Source organism: Suricata suricatta, chromosome 8 (assembly GCF_006229205.1).
Source record: "Suricata suricatta isolate VVHF042 chromosome 8, meerkat_22Aug2017_6uvM2_HiC, whole genome shotgun sequence".
Lineage (NCBI taxonomy): Eukaryota > Metazoa > Chordata > Mammalia > Carnivora > Herpestidae > Suricata > Suricata suricatta.
Window position 1 is genome coordinate 133,567,624 of NC_043707.1, and position 23,391 is coordinate 133,591,014.

General features: G+C 51.3%; 1 protein-coding gene across 1 annotated transcript in view; it reads right to left on the bottom strand.

The window, feature by feature from the left end:
- Window positions 1–14,831: 14,831 nt before the first annotated feature.
- DISP3 (dispatched RND transporter family member 3) overlaps window positions 14,832–23,391 on the bottom strand; it is a 49,015-nt gene continuing 40,455 nt past the window's right edge. The window contains exons 15-20 of the mRNA XM_029945913.1: window positions 23,154–23,280; window positions 22,520–22,665; window positions 20,363–20,522; window positions 19,699–19,812; window positions 19,106–19,272; window positions 14,832–18,335 (exon numbers count right to left, since the gene is read on the bottom strand). Coding sequence (XP_029801773.1) covers window positions 17,973–18,335; window positions 19,106–19,272; window positions 19,699–19,812; window positions 20,363–20,522; window positions 22,520–22,665; window positions 23,154–23,280 — 1,077 coding nt within the window. The 3' untranslated portion in view covers window positions 14,832–17,972. The remainder of the gene's footprint in view (window positions 18,336–19,105; window positions 19,273–19,698; window positions 19,813–20,362; window positions 20,523–22,519; window positions 22,666–23,153; window positions 23,281–23,391) is intronic.

Below are 23,391 nucleotides of genomic sequence, written 5' to 3' on the forward strand. Positions count from 1 at the left end.
GGAAGGAATAAGCACAGAAAGGCAAGAAGAGGAGCAGAATTTAAAGACTATTTCTGAGTCAGAATCCAGGAGACTGTAGGAGGAACAGGGGGATGAGAAAAGCCCAGGAATGGGCTGGAGGGGCTGAGAGAATGACTGGCCTGGGTTTGGTGCATAAAAGGGACAGGGACCTCAAGGTCAATGCCAGTGACATAGTACAGCTCAGGGGTGGGGCTCCATTTATAAGGAAAAAGAGGTGAGTGGGAAACCCTGGACTTGGGCAGCTTAGAGACCCCGCTTGGGGACACTTTGCTTAGAGGAACAGCCAGCTCACTGGATAGAAGAAGAGGGAGTATACAGAAGAGCTTGCTAAGTCCTTTAACACTCTGCCAAGCTACGTGGGCAATGTGAGGCCCAACACTGGGACAGACCATGTGTACATTGTCTTCACCAGGCAGTCATTTCTGCCAGCAGTGAGAGCTGGTACGTTTAGGTATGCTGGGCCCCATGCGCAGTTCTTCAGGCGTTAGATATAGTGCTTGTTTCTCTCATGTGCTTATCTGTCTGCCTTCTAATTCCTTGGGAAGCAACCTCTCTAAACCACACACACCTACACACACACACACACACACACACACACGAAATTCCAGTTATCTTTTGCTGCATGACCTAGGACACCTAGACTTAGTGGCTTAAAACAACCATTTTTATTGTGATCACAGATTCTGTGGGCCAAGAATTGGGAAAGGACACAGCAGGGTTGACTTGTCTTTGTTAGATGATGTCTGGGACTTTACCAAGCAGGACTCACTACAGGGACAGGAATCACCTTGATGCGATGTCGCTCACATGTCTGGTGGTGATGCTGGTTGTCCACTTTAACCTCCACTTGGGCTGTTGTAACTAAACACCTGCCCTTGGCCTCTCTACATGCCCTGGGCTTCCTCACAACATGGTGGTCTTCAACTTCTTAAATGGGGGCTCAGAGCTTCAGAAGTGAGTGTCTCAAGAGGCAACAAATAGGAGCTACCAGTCTCCTTTTTATTTTTTTAATGTTTATTTATTTTTGAAAGAGAGAGAGAGAGTGAGAGAGAGAGAGAGAGAGAGAGAGAGAGAGAGAGAGAGAAACACACACACACACACACACACACACACACACACACACACAGCATCCTAATCAAGATCCAGACTCTGAGCTGTCAGCACAGAGCCCGGCGTGGGGCTTGAACTCATGGACTCTGAGATCATGACCTGAGCCGAAGTCAGATGTTTAACCGACTGAGCCATCCAGGTGCCCCAAAGCTGCCAGTTTCTAAGGGCTGAACCTGGAAATAGAGAAAGCATTACTTTTGCCATATTCGAGTGCTCTAAGCAGCCATAAAGTCTACCAGATTCAAGGGGAAGGGACAACTTGACCATGAGATGAAAGGAGTGTCAGTGTTATGTTGTAAAAGGACATGGGAGATACTGTGGGGGCCAAGAATGGAAAAATACAATATACACATACTTAGTCTTGGTGTGTTTGTCAAAAATACAATATACACATACTTAGTCTTGGTGTGTTTGTCAATAGTCTTGGTGTTCTTTTGTCTGGGAGTTTGAAATTTGGGGCCTGTGATGACTCTCTTGGCTACTGGTTTGGACAGGTCCACCTGCAGAATGACTCCAAGCAGGCTGAGACTTGGAAAGAGACAGAGTTCTAACAGCATTGCTTGAGCCTCCGGGTAGAGCCATGTCCCCAACCAGAAATTGTCCAGGATTCTCATGTTTCTGGCACAACTGAAAGAATTCTTAACAATAAAGGAAAGGAGAGAAGAATGATTGTACCACAAAGGTAATAAAAAGCCAAGATTTTGAGCCCCAAGTCTCATTCTGTGGGGGAGAAACTTTCTCCAGATGGAGGCAGAACATCTCCCAGGGGGGAAATAGTGGGCGACTGCTTTGGGGAGTGTCCACCTCTTATGGAGCATACCACTCCCATTCCTTCCTCTCCGCCCACTATGATTTTATTCCCTAAAGAATCAAAGAATCATGGAGATGACCTAGAAATCGGGCAATTAAAGGTATCTGCTTTCCATTCCTGCGATATTAAGTCTCTTAAATCTCTCCTCGCTTCAGTCTTCTCGTCTAAAATGTGGAGATCATTGGGTTATGTGAGGATTAAATGAGATTATACATGGGAAACCCTGAGCACAATCCTGGGCACATTGCAGGCTCTTGATGGCCGGAAACTATTACATGAGCTCTTTGGGTGGTCAAGATTTCTCTAATGTTACCACAAAGATGGAGGTCTTGGCATCTCTGAAATAGCCTCAGCTCTGCCCAGACTTCTCCCAGTGCAGTCTGTGGAACTATTAGAAATGACAAGAGGCTCTCTTGCAGATTTATATGTATGGGTGAACAGTAATTTCCATAACAAATACAGGCACACACAGGCGGGGCCCAGATTCCTTCAAGGCCCAGGAGCTGCAAGGGAACATCTACTAAATCAGGACTGCTAAATAAAGCCCAGAGTGTCTTCCTCTCCTCGCCCATGCTAATGAGCTGACATTTTCCAAATTATGAGCCCAGTGGAAGGGCCTGGCCATGATGGGATTTGCCAATAGCCTTGAAACTGAAATAGCAATACATACCCACCAGAGGCTGCATGGAGCACAAGCATCTTTGTAGTACCAGCACACCTCCTGATGATGACCAGAGAGGTTGCAGAAGAGCCAGGATCCAGCAGCAGGGACTTGAAGGGGCTGAGAGAAGGGGAGGGGGTATCTGGAGTGAGGTGAGGAAGGCTGTGCAGGATGCACTGCTGTGAGCTCCTTCTGGAAGAGTTAGGTTTACCTGAGTGAGTTGTAATTGCATCTAAGCCCTCTCTCATTCAGTTGGGTAGAGTTGTGAATGGTGTGATCTTGCGGCCTCAGTTTTCCCATCCTGACAAATGGGCACAATGATACATGCTTTCCATACTTTTTTTGGGGGGGGTTTGGGAGTACACAAAGAGATACAAAAGAATGTGGGAAGTTAAGGTCCTAGGGCCATTATAGATTTAGAGACTTCTTGAGCTAGAAAATCATGAGGTTCAAATAAACCCTCTCATTTTACATTTGAGAAAAATGAGGCCCAGGGAAAGGAAAGGATTTGCCTGATATCTTCAAGTGAATTGGTGAATGAGTTGAGATCAAGTGCCAGAGGGCCTGATACTAAGCCAAGTGACCTTTGTTTTTCCTCTCATTGCACAGTTTGATCCCTTCTTGGTGGTCATATTGGATACAAATTCCCAAGGCACTTATGGCTGTTGAACCTAGAGCATAGACTTGCACATTATGTATTGGTGGTCTCCCTGGGTTTTCTGGCTGGTCTGGGAAGTGATATCACTGTTACATTAATGCTTTAAGTATCATATATGTTCATGATTTTGTTCACTGCATATATGATAGTATATAGTCTCCTCCATTGATATCCCATCAGCATGAGCCTACCATTCCCACTGGCTTGGTAAGGCTTATTTCTCAGATGATGAGCCATGAGGAGTGGATTAAGTGCTCCGCACGTCCTTCCTCCCCAAGCAGTAGCCCACGAATTTAAAGAGTGAGAAAAACTGGTGTAAAAGAGGTAATAGATTCTATTTCTAGATGAGACATGTAGCTCTGAAGCCACCATTTATTCATTCTTTCAATGGCATAAGCCATAAAATGTGACCCTGTGCATGTTCTCTCATAATATCTCACAATAACCAATGTGTGGCACTGGTTATAAGAGGGACTGCAGAAAGGGAGCCTGGATGACTCAGAGAAGTGCATTCTTAATTTTGGAGATAAAATTGCAAATGATGGGAGGTGAGAAGGGTTATCATCACCGTTGTCTCTCAGCGGACTGTTGCAACAGTCCAACTTGGTCTGCTAGTTTCCTCTCTCACCTCCCCAGTCCATTCTACACATAGCAGCTAAATATCAGATTGTTTTAAACATAAATCAGATTACTCCCATGCTTAGGATCCCAACATGTCATATGACCCACAGGCCCACGCGGACAAGTTCCTTCCTATTTCTCCAACCTTATTTCCTCCAGGTCTTCTCCTCATGTACTATACTCCATCCACATTGGGCTCCTTTCCACCCTCTGAGCATGCCACATTTGTTTCCACCGGAGCACCACTGCAGTTGTGGCACCTTTCCCCTGGAATGTATTTCTGCTAACACTTCACGAGTCTGGCTCCTTCTCATTGTTCCAAACTCAAATCATTCATCATCTCCTTAGAGCAGCCTTCCTTGACTGCCCTAGCTAGACTAGTTCTCACCCAGTCACAATACAGCCTATTTCTCTGCTTATTTTCTTTGTAGATCTTACAATGAACTGAAATTATCCTAGTTATTGATATATTTATGTATTTTCTTTTTTGGTCTTTTCTTCCCACTGGACTGTACGCTCCATGAGAACAGGGAATTTATTTGACTCATCACTATATCTCAAGTGCTGAGCACAAGGCCTGGCACACAGCAGGCTTTCAATATTGAAGGAAAGATCTCTAATAACCTTGCTTTTCACTCTCAGGGAGGAAGGTATTCTTGTATGTAGGTTTCAGAGGGAAAATAAATTTGGTCCCACGGGTTCTTTTCTTCTACCCATGTACTCCACTGACAACTTTAAAATATGAGAAACCCTATTTACCTGGGCATTCCCTGAAGTGCAGGTCCCTTGGGAAACACCTGGAATGGAGGAAGGAGGTGGAGGTGGAAGGGAGGTAAATGTTGGGTGTTTTCCAAACCAATCTTCTCATCACACATACATTTTTAATGCTGTCAGATTTTAATTGTTATACAAAGCTGGAAGCAGTAGCGTTGTGCGTAAGTAGCAAACTGTGGGAAGACTGCTCTCTGCAAATACGTTTTGCAAGCCCAGTCTATTTCCATACCCATTTAATGCGTGAGTCGCTGATCCTGGTGCTGAAATAATAGACCCTGCTGGGCACCCGGTCTTAGCGGGGGACCTACCTCTGTCCGAGGTGCTGAAATAGCCTCTGGGAGCTACCCGTGGCGTATGGTCACCAAGCATAGTTGGGTCACTACAATGATAACTCTTGGAAATCACAAGGCTGGACTATAATTCAACTCTAATTTGCTATGTCTTGAAATTAATCCAGGAGCTGCTGTGACAGCCATCCTGTTCTGCTCTAGGGAGAGAGTGGCAGGGCTATGGGATGATGAGACCGTTTGGCAGCTCCAAGGGGCATGTCCAGCCTCAGGCGCTATGCACCACATCAATAATGCCATGAGGAAGGACAGAGGTGCCACAGATCGTGGCTCACAGTCTGCACTAGCCATGACACTTGTCAGTCCAGCCTTACACTGCGTGATCTGTAGTGGTGCCTCTGCTGGAAGATCCCATGCCTCACTGTCCTCACTTGCACAATGAGCAAGTATGTTTCCATTTCCCTCAAAATGGAAAATAAAGCTCAAGGGTTTGTGAATTTTATGGCCCCTGAGAAATGAATGACAGGCGATGATTTAAATTTTGGACTGATAGAGTGAAGTGACCATTTAAAAATATTTATTAATCATTTTGAGGAATAACTTGTATCAAGTACACAAATCTTAAATATAAAGCTTCAAGTGTGCATGTGTGTATAACCGCTATCCAAATAAAATGCATAACATTTTTAGCACCACTTCCTTGTGCTGCCTCCCACCAAAGGTAATCCCTTTTCTGACATCTGTCACCATAGATTAGTTTTTCTTGTTCTTGAATTTTATATAAATGTATTAACTCTTCTATATCTGACTTCTTTAATTCAGCATCATGTTTCGAGATTCATCCATGTCATTGCATATCAGTAGTTCATTCTTTTTTATTTCTGTATAATACCCTTTTGTGTGAATAAACCACAGTCTATTGATCCATTCTACTGCTGATGGACATTTGAGTTGTTTCCAGCTTGAGGCTGTTTGAATAAAGTTGTGAACATCCTTGTGCATGCCTTTTGTTGGACAAAGCACTCATTTATGTAGGGTACATACCCAGGAGTGAAATTGCTGATCACAGTGTATGTATATGTATATATACATACATATATAATAGCATCAATTTACAGTCATTTTTTGAAAACATGAATTTCTCCTTGGTTATTTTGCCCTTCTTCATTTTTTTTGATCAACAGAGAAGATGTTCTAGGGAAAACTCTGTTTAAATAATGTGGCTTTAGATTTTTCTGGGACTTTTTTTGATCAATATTGATTAGAAAACTATTCCCTACTAATTTCTCCCTAGAAACCAGAGACATTCTTCTCTGAGACCTTTCTTCTCTTTGATTATCACCATGACTGACCCCTGTATTGGAATGTGAATGAGATGATGCAGAGCTTAGAATGAATAACCTTCTCCTTCCTCCATACCCCAGGTACAACATGTCTGAGAGAAGCGCTGGCCAAGAAGAACTAGGAGCATCATATTTACCTCCCCCTACCTCCCCACTAGAGCAATGAAAGATTCTTGGGAGCTTCACACACTCAAAGGTCAATTAAAAATCTGCAAGGAGTTTTATGCTCCAAGAACGGGATGGGGATAGGTAGCAGGGAAATAGCAAGCTCCTTCTCTGGTTTTCTCCATTCTTGTCTTTTGTCTAGATTTTATGAGATTTGGGAGCATTATATCTACTGCTAGTATACAATGTTTAGATAATTTTAGGGTTCAAATTTGGACTATTTTATAGACAGCTCAACAATCTCAAGGGCACACATGGAGTATTTTACAGATTGTCCTAAACATTGATACACTCATTAGGAGACCAAGTGTCCCCAGTCTGCCTCACCTCCCTGGCTGTTCTCTCTGACCTTGAGGTCATGAGATTTTTCCATTACACATTTACTCCTCTGTAAAATTTCTCTCTCTCTGTTGCTCTATGCTCTTTTTTTAACACTAGCTCTGTCATTCTTGCTTTTTTTCCTCTGGATTTTTCATTTTCCCTCTCTGCTTCCCTTCCCACTTCCTTCTGTCAGGCATACCTTTTGGACAAAAGATCTCTGGGTTCAGAACAGCCAAAATGACTGATGAAGAATCAAATGAGACTCCAATGTTCTCTTGAGATGGAGAGAAAGTTCTTACAGCCCCTTTGGAGGTAGCAGTAGAGATGGATAATGGTTTGTGCTTTATGAAATGGAAGCAACCATAACTATGTCAACAAGAACCAATGACCTTCTATCCTGACTTTCTGAGTTGGGGTTGGAGAAGATCTTGGCTGAGCTGAGGGTTAAAGGACTTGAAACTCAGGATGAGAAAGGCAAGTAGAACACACTTGTGGTGTACCTTTGCTTGGATTCCTTTGGACTAGAGATTTGGGGATCAGGTAGGCATGGTGGGACAAGAGAGGGTGCAGTGTTCATTCCGGGACCCTGGGAATCTTGGAGGGTCACACATATCCTTAACATGCCTTTAGGGAGTCCCTGCAGGACTGGAATTAAGAGCTCTCCCTGTCTCAAGGTTGTTTATCTTCCTCATCAGCCATCTAGGCTACCTGCAAGTCATACAAAAAGTGATCTCCAAATCTGCCACAGCTGCAGGATTCTCCCCTGGCCCACCCCGCCTCTTTGGCCTAAAGATGGTCACTGTCAGCACTTTTCCTCTCTATGTAGATCAATAGGGCCCTTGGATATGACCTCAAGTTCAATTATGGCTTCAATTATGGAATAAAGAGGCCATTATTGCACACCTACCTCTTATTAAAAACATTGCAATGGGGGGGGGGCTGGCAGAGACTGGACCTGAGGGAAATCATTAGCCCACTAATTTGAAATCAATTTAAAGTGTATTTGCTTAATGGTATAAGCATAGTGAATTATCTATAAATTGTTAATTTAGTAGACTGTCACACCAGATTTTCATTTTATAAATTGCATTTTGGGGTTGGCAAATGTATATGTCCTTTCTCTCCCCTCCACCCTTGCTTTCTCTCTCTTTTCTAAAACAAAGCTGAATAATCTGTCTTCAGGGATTCAACCCGTAACAGGAGGGTTGAACACAATTCAAGTCATAATAGGAGGCCTTGTGCACTCCTGCTCATTCTCCAGGAACCATCATGCTGCCTTGTGAACAAGCCTGGTGAGTGCCATATGGCCCTGTGACCCCTGTTCGCCCAGCCTGACAGCCAGCCAAGCCCCTAAAGCAAAACCACTCAGCTAACCTACAGCTGACTGCAGATACATGAGGGAGCCTCTAGCATCAGAAGAACCACCCAGATGAGCCTAGCTTAATTTAATTAGCTTACAGAATCATGGACTAAATAAATGGCTATTGTTTTACGCCACTAGTTTTTGAAGTGGTTTGTTAGGCAGCAGTATCTACTGGTATATTGAGACTCAAAGAGATCACGTGGCTTTCACAAGGCTGCACAGCTATAGGCGGAACCCAGGCAGGCTAATGGTCTGATTACCACACCATGGAGAAAGGACTTGTCCCAAGGTATCAGATGCCCCAAAGTCCCCCTGGGGCAGGGGCCCCAGAATCCCTGAGTGGGACCTCTGGAGTTCAGTGATCCAGGGGACAAAGGTAGGAGGAGTCTTGCCTCAGCTCTGCCATTTGCTGTGAGATCTTGGGAGAAATCACTTCACCTTACTGAGCCTCAGTTTACTCCTCTGTAAAATGGGGTGATAATAGGCCTGCTTTGCCAAGTTGTGGGAAACTAGTGAGACAGCCTCTTGTGGATTGCATAGTGCTATACCCATTTCAGGGTGTCTCTCTTTTTATTATAATAATGTCATCTAAGCTCTCTGTCTCCTTTGATGCCACTTGCACCACTGAGGTCATTGCTCAGGGTGGAGGTTATTGCATGCAGTAGAAACTGACCTTGGAGTCAGCCAGCCTGGGTTAGAATTCCACCACTGGGAGTGCATGGGTGACTCACTTTCTTCTCTGAGAAAATGGGATACAATCTTTCTTTCAAGGAGTGTGGTAGTGATGACATGACTTCAAGGCATGTGCAAGAGACTTAGTTATACCTCAGCCTTCCTCCACCCCTCCCTGCAGAATTCTGCCTGTTCTCACCAAGGGAAGGCAGATCTGCCCGAAGGCACCCTGGCAGACATAGAGCGGCTGTTTGGGTTCAGCCCGGTCAGAAGCCTTTCTCCTCTCCCCACACAAGCCAGATAAGTACAAGCAGCATCTCTGCCAGGTAGGCTTGTGCAGAACAGAGGCTTCACTGATCTGCTGAGAAACCACGTCCTTCACCTCCAGTCCCTTTGACAAGAGGTGGGGAAGGAGGCTGAAGGCAAGGAAGGATGCAGAGTTGCTGGAGAGTAAAAGACACCTGTTAATTCATCCCCCTGTAGAGAAGCAAAGCAAAGGCATCCTTCTGCCCCGGTTCTGATGAGATAGTTGCTGTTTTACAGGTAGGCAGATGGAGGCTTGAAAGGGGCAGGAAATTCATTCATTCAGAAAATATGTACAATGAATATACTCTATGCCAGGAACTGGGGATATTCAGTCTTTTGCCTTCATGGAGTATTCCCTCATGGGGAGAGACAAGCTGAAGGTCACTAAAAACAAAGGGTACAAGAAATACAAAGGGTTGTGGGGTCACACCCTAGGACAGGCAACTCAGACTTGGGACAGTAGTGAAGGCTTCCTGGAGGAAGCTGAGTCCCAAAGGGTAGGAAGGAGCTATCAAGGTGCAGTAGGGAGCAGAATGTTCCAGGCAGGGAGAATGGCCTGCTGCAGAGGCTGGAGGTGAGCCAGAGCAGCATATGCATCAGGACTGAAATAAGTTTGGTTCAACTGAGGCCCGAAGTACAAAGTGGAGTCAGTTGTGTGAGTTAAAAACGGGAAGTTGTCAATGAGATCCTAACAGAATTCTAAGACTATGTGAAGGACCTTCAACTTTATTCTGGAAGTAATGGCCAATGCTTCAGTCAGCTATTGCTGCAATAATGCTACAAAACAAATCTCCCCAAAGCCAGTGGCTTAAAATAACAATAACTTACAGTGTCAGCTGAGAGTCAGGTGATCTATGCTAGGACCAGCTTTGCTTGGCTCCAGACTACAGTTTGGGTCCAGTCTGTTCCACATATTTCTCAGCCTCCTAGAACAAGTGGGCTCCCTGGGGCGCATCTTTCTCTTGGAGAAGCAGAAGCTCAGAGGGCAAGTCCCCCTGGACAGACATATTTCAAGTCTTTGCTTGCTTCACTCCTCCCAGCATCCCAGTAGACAATGCAAAGTCATATGGCCAGACCCAAGGTCAATGGGACAAGAAAAAACATATCACTCACAGTTGGAGAAAAACTAATTGGGAAGCAAATAGTGCCTATTTATTGAAGTGCTTTGCAACTCTAAGCACATAAATGCTACCCTGGGTTGGGAGAAATCTGTTACATAACAATGACGATGGTAGTGATGGTGGTTTAGCAGGTATGGCTATGGCCAAGCCCTTGGCATTATATTACCTCATTTAAAATGCAACAAGCATGCACCATGGATTATTCTATTTAATGGATGAGCAAACAGGTTAAGATAGAGCAAGTGACTTGCTCAAATTCACAGTTAATAGAGGCAGAATGAGGACACAAAATCTGATTTGTAGGGCTCCACACCAGCATGGACACATAGCCCAGCACCATCCTTTTTCTATCACCCTGTGCCCCTACCAAGAATTCCCTCTGCCTGATCCAAGGGGGAGAGGAAGAGGCATCAGGCAGTGCCACACTCCCGGGCACTCCCAAGGCTCTGATTAAATTCTTTGGCTTCAGAGCAGGTGATTGTCTGGGTTTCTGCTTAGAGAAGGAGGCAAGGAGGCTGTTGCTGGCCCCACCAGCTCCTGGCAGTGCCTGAGTTCAGAGCACTTCAGCTGATGTTTGTAGATGCTTTTTCTGAGTGGAGGGTGCCCCCCTCCCTCCTTCCTCACTGCTCTCCCTGCCTCGCTCTACCCTCCTCCAGTCCACCCTCTTCCCTGCAGCCAGAGTGAGCTCTCTGAGGAGCAGATGAAAGCCACATCTCTCCTCTGCTTAAAAAAAAAATCATCCAGGTACTACATTCCTGCAGTCAAAAAAAAAAAATCCAAGAATGTGAAAAGATTTATTAAAAAAGTCTTCCTCCAGTTATTGTCTGCCATCTGCCTGGTACTCCCTGCCCCCCGCCGTGCCCACAGGTAACCAGTGTTTTAGCCTTTCCTGTGCTTCCTTCAGGGGTTCTTTATGCAAACACAAGCAAAAATGAGTATATATCCTCTCACCTACCTACTTTTTTAAACACATAAGCTAGCACATTTTACACACTGTTTTGCCACGTCGGCCTATTTGATGTAGCTTGGCGATATTTCGCATGTTGGCACTTGGCTTCCTTGTTCTTTCTTTACAGCTACAGAGTATTCTAGAGTCTGAAGGGACTAATTTATTTCATTGGTCCCTGTGTTGATGGACATTTAGGAGCCCTCAGTCCTTTGCTATACCAGACAAGGCTTCAGTGACTAACGTCTACACTTGACCAGTGTATGTTTATCTGCAGGCTAAATTCTCAGAAGTGGGTTTGCTTAGTCAAAAGGATCATGCAGTTGTGATTTTGATAGTTATTTTGCCAAATTACCCTCCATGACGGTTGTTTATACTCCCACCAGCAATACCTAAGAGAGCCTGTCTCCCCATAGTCTCGCCAACAGAGTGTATTATCAAATGTTTAGATTTTTACCAATTGGATAAGCTTAAAGTGGTGTCCTGAACCCTTCATTATCTCCCCATTCCCCTGGGATAGAGTCCAGCTTCTGTGCGCAGTCGTAGGAGTGGGCACAGCTTTTTCCTTTCTCAAGGGTATATTGTCAGCCAGGAAGGTAGACGTGGACATGACTCATGACAGCATGGAACATGGTGTTCCAGCAAAGAGCCATGAAAGGGAAGGGGAAGTGAAGGTGGCATCCGAGCTGTCTCGAGGGATGGGTCAGAGTTGACAGGCGTTAACGGGGAAATGTAAGGGGGACATGTGCACGTAGTCCAGAGTGGAGACGGGGAATGTCTGGGGCAGATGAAGAGTCTAGGATGGCTGGAGGACCTTGAAGGAGGTGAGCTTGAAGGCAGGCTTAAGGCCAGGTCATGATGGGCCTTGAATGTTACATGAAAGAGTTGGGGCTTAAGACTGTAAATAATAGCAACCCTTGAAACCTTTGGTTGGGGGCTATTTAGTTAGGACTCTTGATTTAAAGCAAAAGAGAACTTTACTCAAAGTGCCTTAGAGAGAAGTGGACTTGTTGGCTTAAGAAAGAAGTCTAGGCATGTTTAGCTTCAGGCATGGCTGGATCCAGAGGCTTAAGTAATGTTATCAGAAATTTGACTTTTACCCTTAGTTCTGCTTTCCTCTGTTTTGGTCCCATTTCAGGGAAGCTCCAATCTCTCCTCCCATAGCCTGTGAATATCAGTCAAAAGAGAGTACATCTTTCCCATGATTCCAGCAAGTCCTGAGGAGGACACTCATTGGGGGTCAGGTGCCCATCCCTCCACCAATCACTATGGTCAGAACATGGAATGTGCTGGTTGGCCAGGCCTAAGTTACACACCCACTCATCTGGTGGAGGGGTGGGGGTGCTGTAAGGGGGCAATTGGGGGAGCCTGTGTCCATGGGGAAGGGGAGCCTCAGCGTCACCTGCACTACATGTCCGGATGGGGAAGATCCTCAAAGAAAAAATCAAGGTGCAGTGACCAAAAGCGGGAAGAATGGGCTCTGCGGGAGACAGATTAAAGGTGGGGAAATCAAGAAGGAGATAGTAAAGTTTGGGAAGAGCATGGGGGAAGGGAAGAGGCTCCCTTTGAGCCCCTCCCTCTGGGGTGTGATGTGGGGGGGCCTCAACACCTCTTTGGGGCTGGGAAGCACACTACCAGCTGCTACAGCCTGGTCTCAGGGTGCAGACCTAGCCTCTAAGGCAGATCCAGGCAACCTTGGAGGGCGGGGCTGGGCAAAGGCATCAGGCCCCAAGCCAGCCTGAGCTCCTCAGGCACAGTGGGGTGTGGACGCGGGAGGCTGGGCTCATATTTTACATCTGTTGGGAGTGGCTAGCATTTCACAGGACTCCGCTGAGCCTCGAATGCCAAAGGCAGTGGTATTTAGCGTGCCGGAGTGGCTGTGACCACCACTCTGAACTCTAGAGGCCCTGGAGGCAAAGGAGACTTGGTTCTCCCTGAGCAGCTTTCTCTCTGCAGTCACCGAGGCTGGCCTGAGAGCCCTGTGCGGAGGGCCACTCCCCGGATGTGCTCAGCTCCCTCTTGATTCACCTGGTGGGTTATTGTGTCACTCGGAGCCAGATGATCTCTGCTGGGCCAGCGTGTCACTCCTTTCCATGCCTGCTGCCCCAAGAGGCTCCAGGCTTGTCCCCTCGAAGATGCAATGAATCCCTTCTTTTATGCCTTAAAGTCAGACTGCAGTAGACTGTCCTTTGGCTCAAGAAGGCCTGTGTCTGGTGGGGTCAACTCCCCAGAGGCAGGGAACCTGGTCCTTGGCCTTGAAATTTCAGCATAGAAACCGTGATTCCTGGGACCCCTGTGCCAGCCCCTGCCCTGTGGCTTCGTGCCCTTACCCCTCACTCTTTGCCCTCACTGCCTTCTGTTTGTGGTTATATACTTGAGGGGTGCTTTTTTTTAAAATGTTTTCTTTATTGTTTGAGAGAGAGTATAAGTGGGGAAGGAGCAGAGAGAGAAAAGGGAACAGAGGATCTGAAGTGGGCTCTGTGCTAACAGGCTGATGGCAGTGAGCCCGATGTGGGGCTGGGACTCACAGACTGCGAGATCATGAACTGAGCCGAGCTCGGATGTGCAACTGACTGAACCACCCAGACGCCCTAAGGGGTTCTTTTATTAATTTCCTCTACCTCAACAGTAAGGTCCAGGAGGTCAAGGTCTGGGTCTGTTTGTGTTCCCTTGTATCACGGAGGCCTGGAATGGTGCCTGGCACACAGTAGGTGCTCAGCAAGGAAGTTGTTGAACAAATGAACACACAACTCAAATGCACATTCTTCTGCCCATCGGATGTGAACAGTGATGAGAACAAGAGAGACTTGGGACAGCCACCGATGGACACAGGGGCAGCTGGACTTCAGGAGACTCCAATTCTGCCAGCAGAGCAGTGGAAGGATTCGGAGCTCTGGACATCATTTTGTCCCCTACCCCATTTCCCAAGGGATTGGATCAATGTTCAGTGATCTGTTCAAGGTCACCCAGGCAGTGCCAGAGCTAAGACTCAGACGCTGGACTCTCGACTCTAGACCCGGTGTCCCTTTCTCTGAGAGTAGCTCGCAGGCGGGGGACAATAACCGAGGGACGTCGGTCAGCTGGCCCTCAGGTCAAAGGTGGTGCATGCCGAGAGGCTGTAGGGGACAGAGAACATATAGTCAGGAGCCAACAGCCCTGGTTGGGAAGCCCAGCTCTGTCTCTCACAAGCTGTGTGATCTCAGGCCAGTTACTTCTTGTCTCTGAGCTTCAATTTCCTTTAGTAGTGAAACAGAAAAAAACATTCTCTTGTGAGGAATGCTGTGAGAATTCCCAAGAATGCATGGTTAGGGATTGGGATGCAGTAGGCACTCCAAAATAAAGCTGGCTCTCATGAATATCTCCTGGCCTCCAAAGGAAGGAGGGAGAGAAGCAGGGGCTCAGAGAACTTTTGCAGGTGACAAAGGTCTCTCTCTGCTGGGCTCCCCTTGTGCCCCCATGGCCCTCCTTGACCTGCTGAACGTCTGTACATCTTCCCAGACTCCAGAATAAGTGCTGTGCCCGAGCTAATGAAGGGCATCTCATTAATGCTCAGCAAAAGCTCATTAAGACTGTGAGCTGTGCATCAGTAGTAAAGGAAGGTCAAGGTTCTTTTCATGGGAGTTAGTGCCTCTGGGACTCTGCGTGCCACTATTCACAAACAAGATAAAGGGGGATTTATTTGTAGGCAAGTAGACAGGTGTGTGGACTCAGTCATCCACCTCTGTCCCTCAGCCTTGCCTCGGCCCCCACCCCTGGTGGGGAGCGCATTCCTGGCCGGGAGCTGGACAGAGCGATCACCACATAGGGTCTGAGGGATCAGGACAGGTCAGCTTTGAAGAAGAAATAAAGATCTGAAGTTGAGAATGTCAGCCACAGAGGGGGAGCCTGGCAGGGAGGCAGAGTGGAGAGGGGGGGCGTGGCAGGAGAAGCCTGGTGCCATCCGAAACTGCCCTCCCTTCTGGGCATCTGTTCATCTGTTAAGATGGGAACCGAGCTCACTGAAGAGCTAGAGGGTCCCCAGAATAGGACCTAGGTGGGGCAGCCCTGGTCACCTGCTGGGAGGTGACTGTGACACCAAGGCCTGGCTGCCTGCTCACCACCCCCACAACACTGAAAAAAAGAACAGGCCAAGGGGAAGGAAGAGGAGCTGTTTCTTAAAAGGAAATGGGCTAAGTGAGGGTTTCTTTACAAATAAATGGGCATTATTTGGACTGCATGCAAATGATATGCAAACAACTCTGCCTCAGCTTTAAAACTAGGTTATTGGAGAGGCTATTAGACGGGGCAGTCCTTTCTCTGAGCACCTTCTGAGGTGCCTTATCCACTTGCCTCCCGGTCACCCCCTCCCGCCTGAACTTGGCCTAGAACTTGCTGGCTCCTCCCATAGCGCCGATCACTGGAAGGGGCACAACCCCGTGTAAGGGTCCCCCACTCTGTGGAGCTGGGGGTTCACCCCCACCCTGGCCTGAATTCCTGAGCAGCCCCTTCAGGCCTGTGTGGTCCCAGGCACAACCTGCCCCTGGGCCGTAGTGCTCTCTGCTGGGCCTCCGAGGGCCCAGGTTTCACATCAGGGTGACAAAAAAGCACTTAAGTGTGAAGTATTGTCCACATTCAACAATTTCCATCCCAGAGTTTCTAACAACAGGCCTCTCACTCATTGTGACCCCCACTGCTCAGAGAATGTCCCCACCATCAGGCTTTGTGATAATTTTCCCAGACGTGGTATGCTTTTCGTGGCTGAACTTACATCCTGGGGCAGGGCTGGCTGGGGTCAAAGTCTGGCCCCACCTTAACTAGCTGTGTGACCTAGCCAAGTCTGTCTCGTAGAACTTCGGTGTCCCCGTGTGCAAAATGGGTATGCTAGCACCCACTGCGTAAGGTTCCTGAAGGAGCTGACGCAGGCTGAGCCTGTTCTGGGTTGAAATGTCTGCCCCAAAGACGCACTGAAACTCTAACCCTGGTACCTACAGCACGTGAGCTTCCTTGGAAATAGGGTCTTTGCAGATGATCAAGTCATTAAGACAGACCCTCATCTGAAACCACTGGTGTCCTTAGAAAGGGAGGATGACGGTCAACATCACAGAGAAAAGAAGAGCATGAGAAGACAGAGGGAGAGATTGGGGTGATGTGTCTACAAGCCAAGGACCCCCAAGGACTGCCGGCAACCAGCAGGAGGCAGGAGAAAGGCCCAGAACAGACTCTCCCTGGGAGCCACCCTGCTGACACCTTGGGTTTGGACTTCCAGCCTCCAGAACTGTGAGAGAATAAATTTGTGGTCTAAGCCCCGCCCCCCTCCCCGGGTGGTGGCATGTTGTTACGGCAGCCTCAGAAGATTGATACAAATTCCCAGAAGAATGTGGGGCATAGTAACTAAGACCGTTAACTGCTCAGTGTCTGTCTTCACTACAGATGGGAGGAGGGGAGTGTCCAAAGGTCTGCTGTTCCCGACACAAAGACTGAGCCCCTGCTTGGTCCCAGGTGTGCATGAAGTGGGGGGACATGGTGCTGCACGTCGGCCTTGCATCCCCAGCACCCCCCGTTAATATTTACAGGTGGGCTAGCCTGGACATCACCCTCGACATCTTTCCCACCCTCAGGGCTGTTCCCGCTCAGTCTCTGTGCAGTTTTCTAAAGCCCAGGGCCAACGTCTGCCCCGAGGAAGGGGGCCAGTGCCCGGTACAGCACCCCGCATGCCAGAGGACCTCAAAAATGCCCCAACGGAGGACCCAGAGGAGCCCTTTCAAAGAAGGCACATCTACTGAGCCCCACTCCTACCCAAAGCCCCCAACCTCACCCCGGCATGCAGAACACTCTGGGACCTTGGTCCCCGGGGGGCCCGGGCCCACCCCCTCCTCGTGAGAGCTTCTGGCCAGGCAGCCTGCGGAACACTTAGTTATCAAAATTTTAAGAATGTGGTGGAGCCAGTGATGTTACGATGTTACAATGCTCGTGTTAAGGGCGGCAGTTTCCTGTCGCTGGGGCAGGAGCCATCTGCTGTGAGATGGCCGGCAGGCACAGTCAGCCCCCGTCTCCCAGGGGCTGCCTCCCCCAGTTCCAGCCCCAGAGTCGAGTTGGGGAGCTGGGCACTTGGATCAGTGAGGAAGGCTGTGTTGGGGCCCTGCAGTCCCGGGGAGAAGGAGCCTCTCGAGGCTGGGGCTGGGGTCGGGCATGCAGAAGAACCCCAGGCCGGTCTCTCTATTCTCCGGCCAGGACCAAAAGGCCTGGGAGGGACCACAGGACCACCCAGCACTGGCCGCCATAAAGCTGGGGAAAGGGGAAAATAGGATGGGGGTGCAAAGCCCCTGCCCTTGAACCCGCTGTGCTCTTCCTGCAAATTCCCCGAGGGAAGCATGAGGCTCAGGAGGCAGCTGGGCTCTGCCACTGACCCAGCTACAGGTCAGTCAGTTTGCCTCCTGGTGCCTCAGTTTTCACATCTGTAGAATGGGGGCCCCATAACACCCACGTAGGAGAGTTGTCAGCACTGAGGCACCGTGAGAGGGACACCCTGATCCGGCATGGAGAGGGGCTGGACTCTTCCCGTGTCAGGGGGTGTCTGGCACGGTGGTAGCCTGCTTCCCACCCTACTCTGGCTGGGCACTGTGAAGAAGGCAGTTCGGGCCACATCGGTGGGCATTGGCTCCCACGCTGAGCAACCTGTGACTTTCCAGCTCAGGCCTGGGAACAGAATGAGTTACAGCTGAGCCGGGAGACACGTCTCTGGGGTCAGAGAACAAGCGCCTGGTCCCACGCCAGCCGGGCAAAAGGTGCGTGAGTCAGGACCTGGTGCCAGCGCTATAGGGAGGTTCCGGTGGGCAAGGGGATCTTATAGCCACTCCGGAGGAGCACGAGGCAGGCGGCCAGCCCCAGGGCCCCCGCCAGGAGCACGGCGCCCAGGGCTTTGAGGAAGGAAGTCCTGGTCCGGGTGAAGGAGCCGGGGGCCATGATGCCGAGCAGGGCCGTGCTGACCGTGAGCGTGTAGAGGATGGAGACGCCCGTGTTGAGTGCAACGATCTTGCCGAACTTGGCAAACGGAGCGATGATGCAGAAGAAGAGGGGCACCGTGGCGATGACCGTGGTGAGGGCGCTGGAGACGATGGCCACTCCCACGTGCCGCACGGCCTCCAGCGTCCGCCACTGGCGCTGGGAGTGGGCGTCCTGGGTGTGGGGTGAGGGCAGAAGCTGGGGCCAGGGACTGACAAGGCAGCGGGGTCCCTCCCCGGCTGGGGCCAGCCCACCCCTGGAGGCCCCCAGTTCTGCCTCCATAAATGGGGACTGTAACGGCACCTGCTCCCCAGTGGTTGGTGTGCAGGTGAACATGATTCCCTGTAGAGGGCGCTCGGGCAGGTGCTTAAAGGTTGCTATGACGACCAGGCTAAGGCTGATTTGCCCAGTAGGTCCTCATAAATGGCCTTGATTGGAACGGAGCTCTTTCTTTTGACTAGAAGCACCTAAACACACACCTGATTTATGTCTTTATGAGCGTTTTCACACCACCACGACTCCAGGTTAGGAAAAAACCAAAACTGTATGAGACCCAGAGCTGGTGTTGGCACACAGCATGTGAGCACGTTTTCACTGAGCCACAGAGGTCCGGATGGGTTTGGTGGCCTCCGAGTCATGACTAGGATGGCCCGTCCTGCTCCCCAGGCTGGAGAATGAGACTCAGACTCTGGGAGGCAGGAAGGGCCCTTGGGTGTCATCTGGTCCAACCCCTTATGCTCATTAGATAAACAGGCTGGAGGAGGGACCCGACCAAGGCCCAGAGTCCGGGTCCCCTGGGCGGGGAGCCTGGCTGCGGAAACCTCAGTCCCTAGAAGACAGTCTGGGTGGGAGCTGGGCACCAGGGATGTCCAGCTGTCCTTGGGGGTCCCTGAGCTGCACCGGAGACGGGACATGCACTGCGGTAGGACTGGCAGGGCGCTCACCTCAGCCTGGTGGGGGGGCAGGTTCTCTCCAGCCAGCAGGTAGCCCTCAACTAGATGGACACAGTAGTCGACGGAGGAGCCGACGAGGATGGACAGGGAGATGGCTTCCACGGCACCCATCTCCCAGCCACTCCAGTACATAATGGTCACCACAAGGCAGACGATGCCTGCAGGGGGGAACAGGGGAGGCAGCTTGGACCCTCATCCCACACAGTCCTCAGAGGGCCTCTGGGGAATGGGGCCAAGCCTAGAGTGGAGCCCCCACCTCTAGGGACAGGAGGGGCAAGGAGGGCCAGGGCCAGGGAGAAGCGGATGCTCCGAGGGGGGAGGGGTGCAGCAAGGTGTCACTGGGCCGGGAGCTACTATCCTGTGCTCCTTCCGGGGGGGCACACGCTTGTGGGGGACGGTCCTATGCACGCCTGTTGCAGAGGGTCTTTCTATCTCGGGGGGAGGGGGGGGCAGTCGAGAAACCTTCACTGAGGAGATGTGACAGTTAAGGGGGGAGAGAAACCTGCTGCCTGGAGGCCACCAGCAAGACCCCTGCCCGTCCCTGGCCCCACAGCCTGATGCCTGTCACCCCTCTGCCCACATACCCAAGATGCTCAGGAGCACAGGCAGCAGGAGGAGAACGTGGGTGGTGAACACAGCCACGGCGGCCACACAGATGAGCAAGGACAGGGCCAGGCCGTACAGGGCACTCTGCACCCCTGGAAGGCAAGAGAAGAGGGTCCTCAGGGCGACTTCGTGGGGGGGGTGCCTATGGACCTCCGTCCCCTCCGTGGTTCAGAGGTGACTGGCGTTGCGCAGGTGGACATGGTCACCACTAGTGGTGACACTCTGGGTCGGCCATGACCTCCCTGGGCCTCACCTGTAAAAGTGGGCACTAGCCCCCCCTACCCCACAGGCCTTGTTTGGAGTTTAGGGAGAATATGGGTTAGGGCGCGGGCACAGGGCGTGGCACTAGGAAGGCCCATCGTGACAGAGAGCTGCCACATGGCAATCCCTGTTACTTTCTAGGTGGTGGGATTCCAGATCAAACAATGTGGCTAGAGCAGGGGACCCGAACTCTGGCCTCCGACTGGTGCTCCTGGCCGCAGTGCCCTTCTGGTTGCTGTGGGGCTCTTGGCCAGGGGTGAGGAGATGGCAGGCTGTAGTTCAGACAGGCCCTGCCCTGCCCGCCCCAGGTCACCTCCCCATCCCTGCCCGTCCCCACCCACAGCCACCAGACCCGGAGGTGGGGGTAGGGCTGTCACTTGCCTATGATCTCCATGAAGATCTGTTTCCAGTGCTCGCAGGTCTGGAAGCCTCGGCGCAGGGCCGAGCCCTCAGGGAAAGTCTGCAGCTGCTGCTGCAGGAAGCTCTCCCAGCGCAGGTAGTCGGAGTAGGTCTGGAAGGAGGACTTGCCCTTGTACGTGGTCTGCGGGGCACAGGAGTCAGTGAGGTGGGCGGTGCCCACTCCCTCCTCCCAGGTGATGGTGGCTCTGCTCTGTGGCAGAAGCAGCCGCCCTTGCCCACCCGCACATGGAGAATGCTGTGCATGGGGTCGAGGACTACCTCCCACCAGCCTCTGCATGCACATGCGATCCTCACAAGGGTAGCAGGTTCTGATGTAACCCAAGACCCTGTCCCTTTCCAACGGAGCCCGCCGAGGCCCCCAGAGCCCCCATGCTCTCCCACTGCCCCCTCTGCACACGCTGTCCCCTCTGCTTGCACAGCTAGCTCCCACTCGGCCTTCAAGGCTCTCACTAGGGTTCTGTCTTCTCCAGGAAGCCCTTTGATGACCCAAGACAGGCAAGACCTCGGTGCCTCCCATCGTCGCTGCTGTCACTGCCCAGCAACCTGCCCGTCTCCTGGCTGCACTGCCCAGCAACCTGCCCGTCTCCTGGCTGTACTGTGAGTCTGGCTCACAGCCCCCAGCTCCAAGGAGCCGCTCAGGGGAAGAGGCAGGCCCTCACCCTGCTCTGGGACTTTCACGTGTGGCCCCACTACCCTGATCCTGCTCTCCCTGAGCACAGGACCCTTTACGGTGTGTCTGTGTGCACGTGCGCGTGAGTGTTGGCCGGGTCAGCTTGGAAGTGACATTCTGCGTGAGGACGAGCCTGAGCATGGCATCCTGTCCCCTCTACACCTGTCTAAAAACTGTCTAGGGCTCCAGTCTTTTAAAGGAGGGGGATTCTGACGCAGGTGACAGCCTGTATGAATTCGGAGGCCATTACACTGAATGAAATGAGCTAGTGACAGAAATATTAACGCTATAGATTCCAGTTATCTGAAAGACCTAGAGGAGTCAAAGTCACAGAGACCCGGAGAGGGACAGTGGGTGCCAGAACTGGGGGAGGGGCGGAAGGGGGTTCACGTTTAATGGGACAGAATTCTGGAGATGGATGGTGCTGACAGTTCCATGGCAATAGAAATAGGCTTTACTGAACGGAACGTTCAAAAATGGTTAAGATGGTTAATTTTATTATGTATGTTTTGCCACAGTTAAAAAAAACATCTGGACCTTTGAAGTGGTGTCTACATTAGCCTGGGGTTCACGTGGGGGGAGGTTCTGGGGCCTCGATCTCGGTGGCATGGCCGCTCTCGGGTGGGAAGGAGAGCAAGGCTGGGAGCTGGCTTTCGTTCCCAGCATCTTTATGTGACCGCACTGCTGCCCTCGGGCGGCTGCCGCAGGGCAGGGGTTTCTGACCCTGTTCTTCAGAGGAGGAACCTGAGGCCGGTGGGGATAAGTGATTTGTTCAAGGACACAGAGCACAGCAGGATCAGAGGGGGGGCCAGACCCTGGGTCTCAGCATGGGGACTGCAGGGCGGGCTTGGGAAGGCTCATGGAGTGAAGCACCAGGGCCCTGAGGTCCGCAGATGCCCAGGTCAGGGCTCTCATGTGCTCACGTGTGTGTGTGTGTGTGTGTGTGTGTGTGTGTGTGCGCGTGCACGCGTGTGCGTATGCCTGTGCGTGCACGTGGGAGTCCAGGGAGTGTCGGGATGACAGAGGAAGTGGTGACGCGTGTGGACGGCTGGTCCCCTGGCTTCCAAGCTCTTTAGGGGGAGGCCCAGCACCTGGGTCTGTGGCTCACAACCTGGCCCTCCAGAGCAGCTGCGGGGAGCGTCCTGGGCTCTCACCAGCCCCCGTCACCCCCTCACCACCACCTCATCTGCTCACCAGCCCAGAGGCTGCAAAATGACACAGACCCTGGGAACTGGCAGACTGCTGACATCAGAGAAAGGGCAGCGCCCTGTGGTCAGGTGGTGCTGGTTTGACCCCCAATGCTGACACTCATAACCACGTGACCTGGGGGTGGGGAGCAGCTTCCCCTCCGAAGAGCAACCCCTCTGGTCTGAGCCAGGGGCAGGGAAAGAGGCGACACACTTGAGGCGAGCACTCTGCACTTGGCCGGCTGGCCACGGGGAGCTCACCGACTCGAAGGCCATGGAGATCCACTGCACTCGGCCCTCCTTGACGCCCACCGCCCCGTGTGACAGCTGCCCTGGGAGCAGGTTGGGCTCCGGCAGCTCCTTGCATTCAGGGTGCAGCATCTGCAGGAAGGAGGAGGTGCTGTAGCCTGCAGGGGGAAGGGAAGAGAGGTGGCTGGGGTGGGGGCCCCAGGAGAGCACCCCTGCCCCACCCCATACCTCCCACCGGATGTGTGTCCTCACTCACGTCCCTGAAGCGCACGCCCTTCCCCCAGCCTCCCAGCTCTCAAACGTGTCTGTAACCAATGCCATGAGGTCACCTACAACAGCCGTTCGCCATCAGGGCGGAAAAGGACGTCTTGTGTCCTCTCACGCAGAGCCCTGGCATGACCTCATCTGTGTCAGCTCCTGCCCTGGCTCCCAGTTCTGGAAAAGCTACTCCTGCAAGGGCCCCCAGCCACGTGCATGTCTGCTCCCGTTCTTGTTCATGCACGAGCCCGCTCGGGGAGATTCACACGCCTCTCACCCCAGCGCAGATGCAAATTCAGCACAGACATGTGTCTGCAGGACACACGCCCAGCACACATGTGCTCCGGGCTGTCTGCCCTAGGAGCCTCCCCAGCCCCGCCCCGCGCACCTGACGGAAGACACTGGGCCCCGCCTGGCTTCACCAGCTCCGAGTTCCCCGCGATGGCCTTGCAGAGGCGACACAGGTGCCCAATTTCTTTGAAGAGATCAAAGCTGCTGTCATAGATGACACTGCCCTTTCCCAAGGAGACACAAGCGGGCACAGGCTGCTCAGTGAGTTGGAAACTCGACCTTGGGGCCCGCCCCTCGGCCAGAGCCTCCGAAGCTCCCACCACCATCACACACTG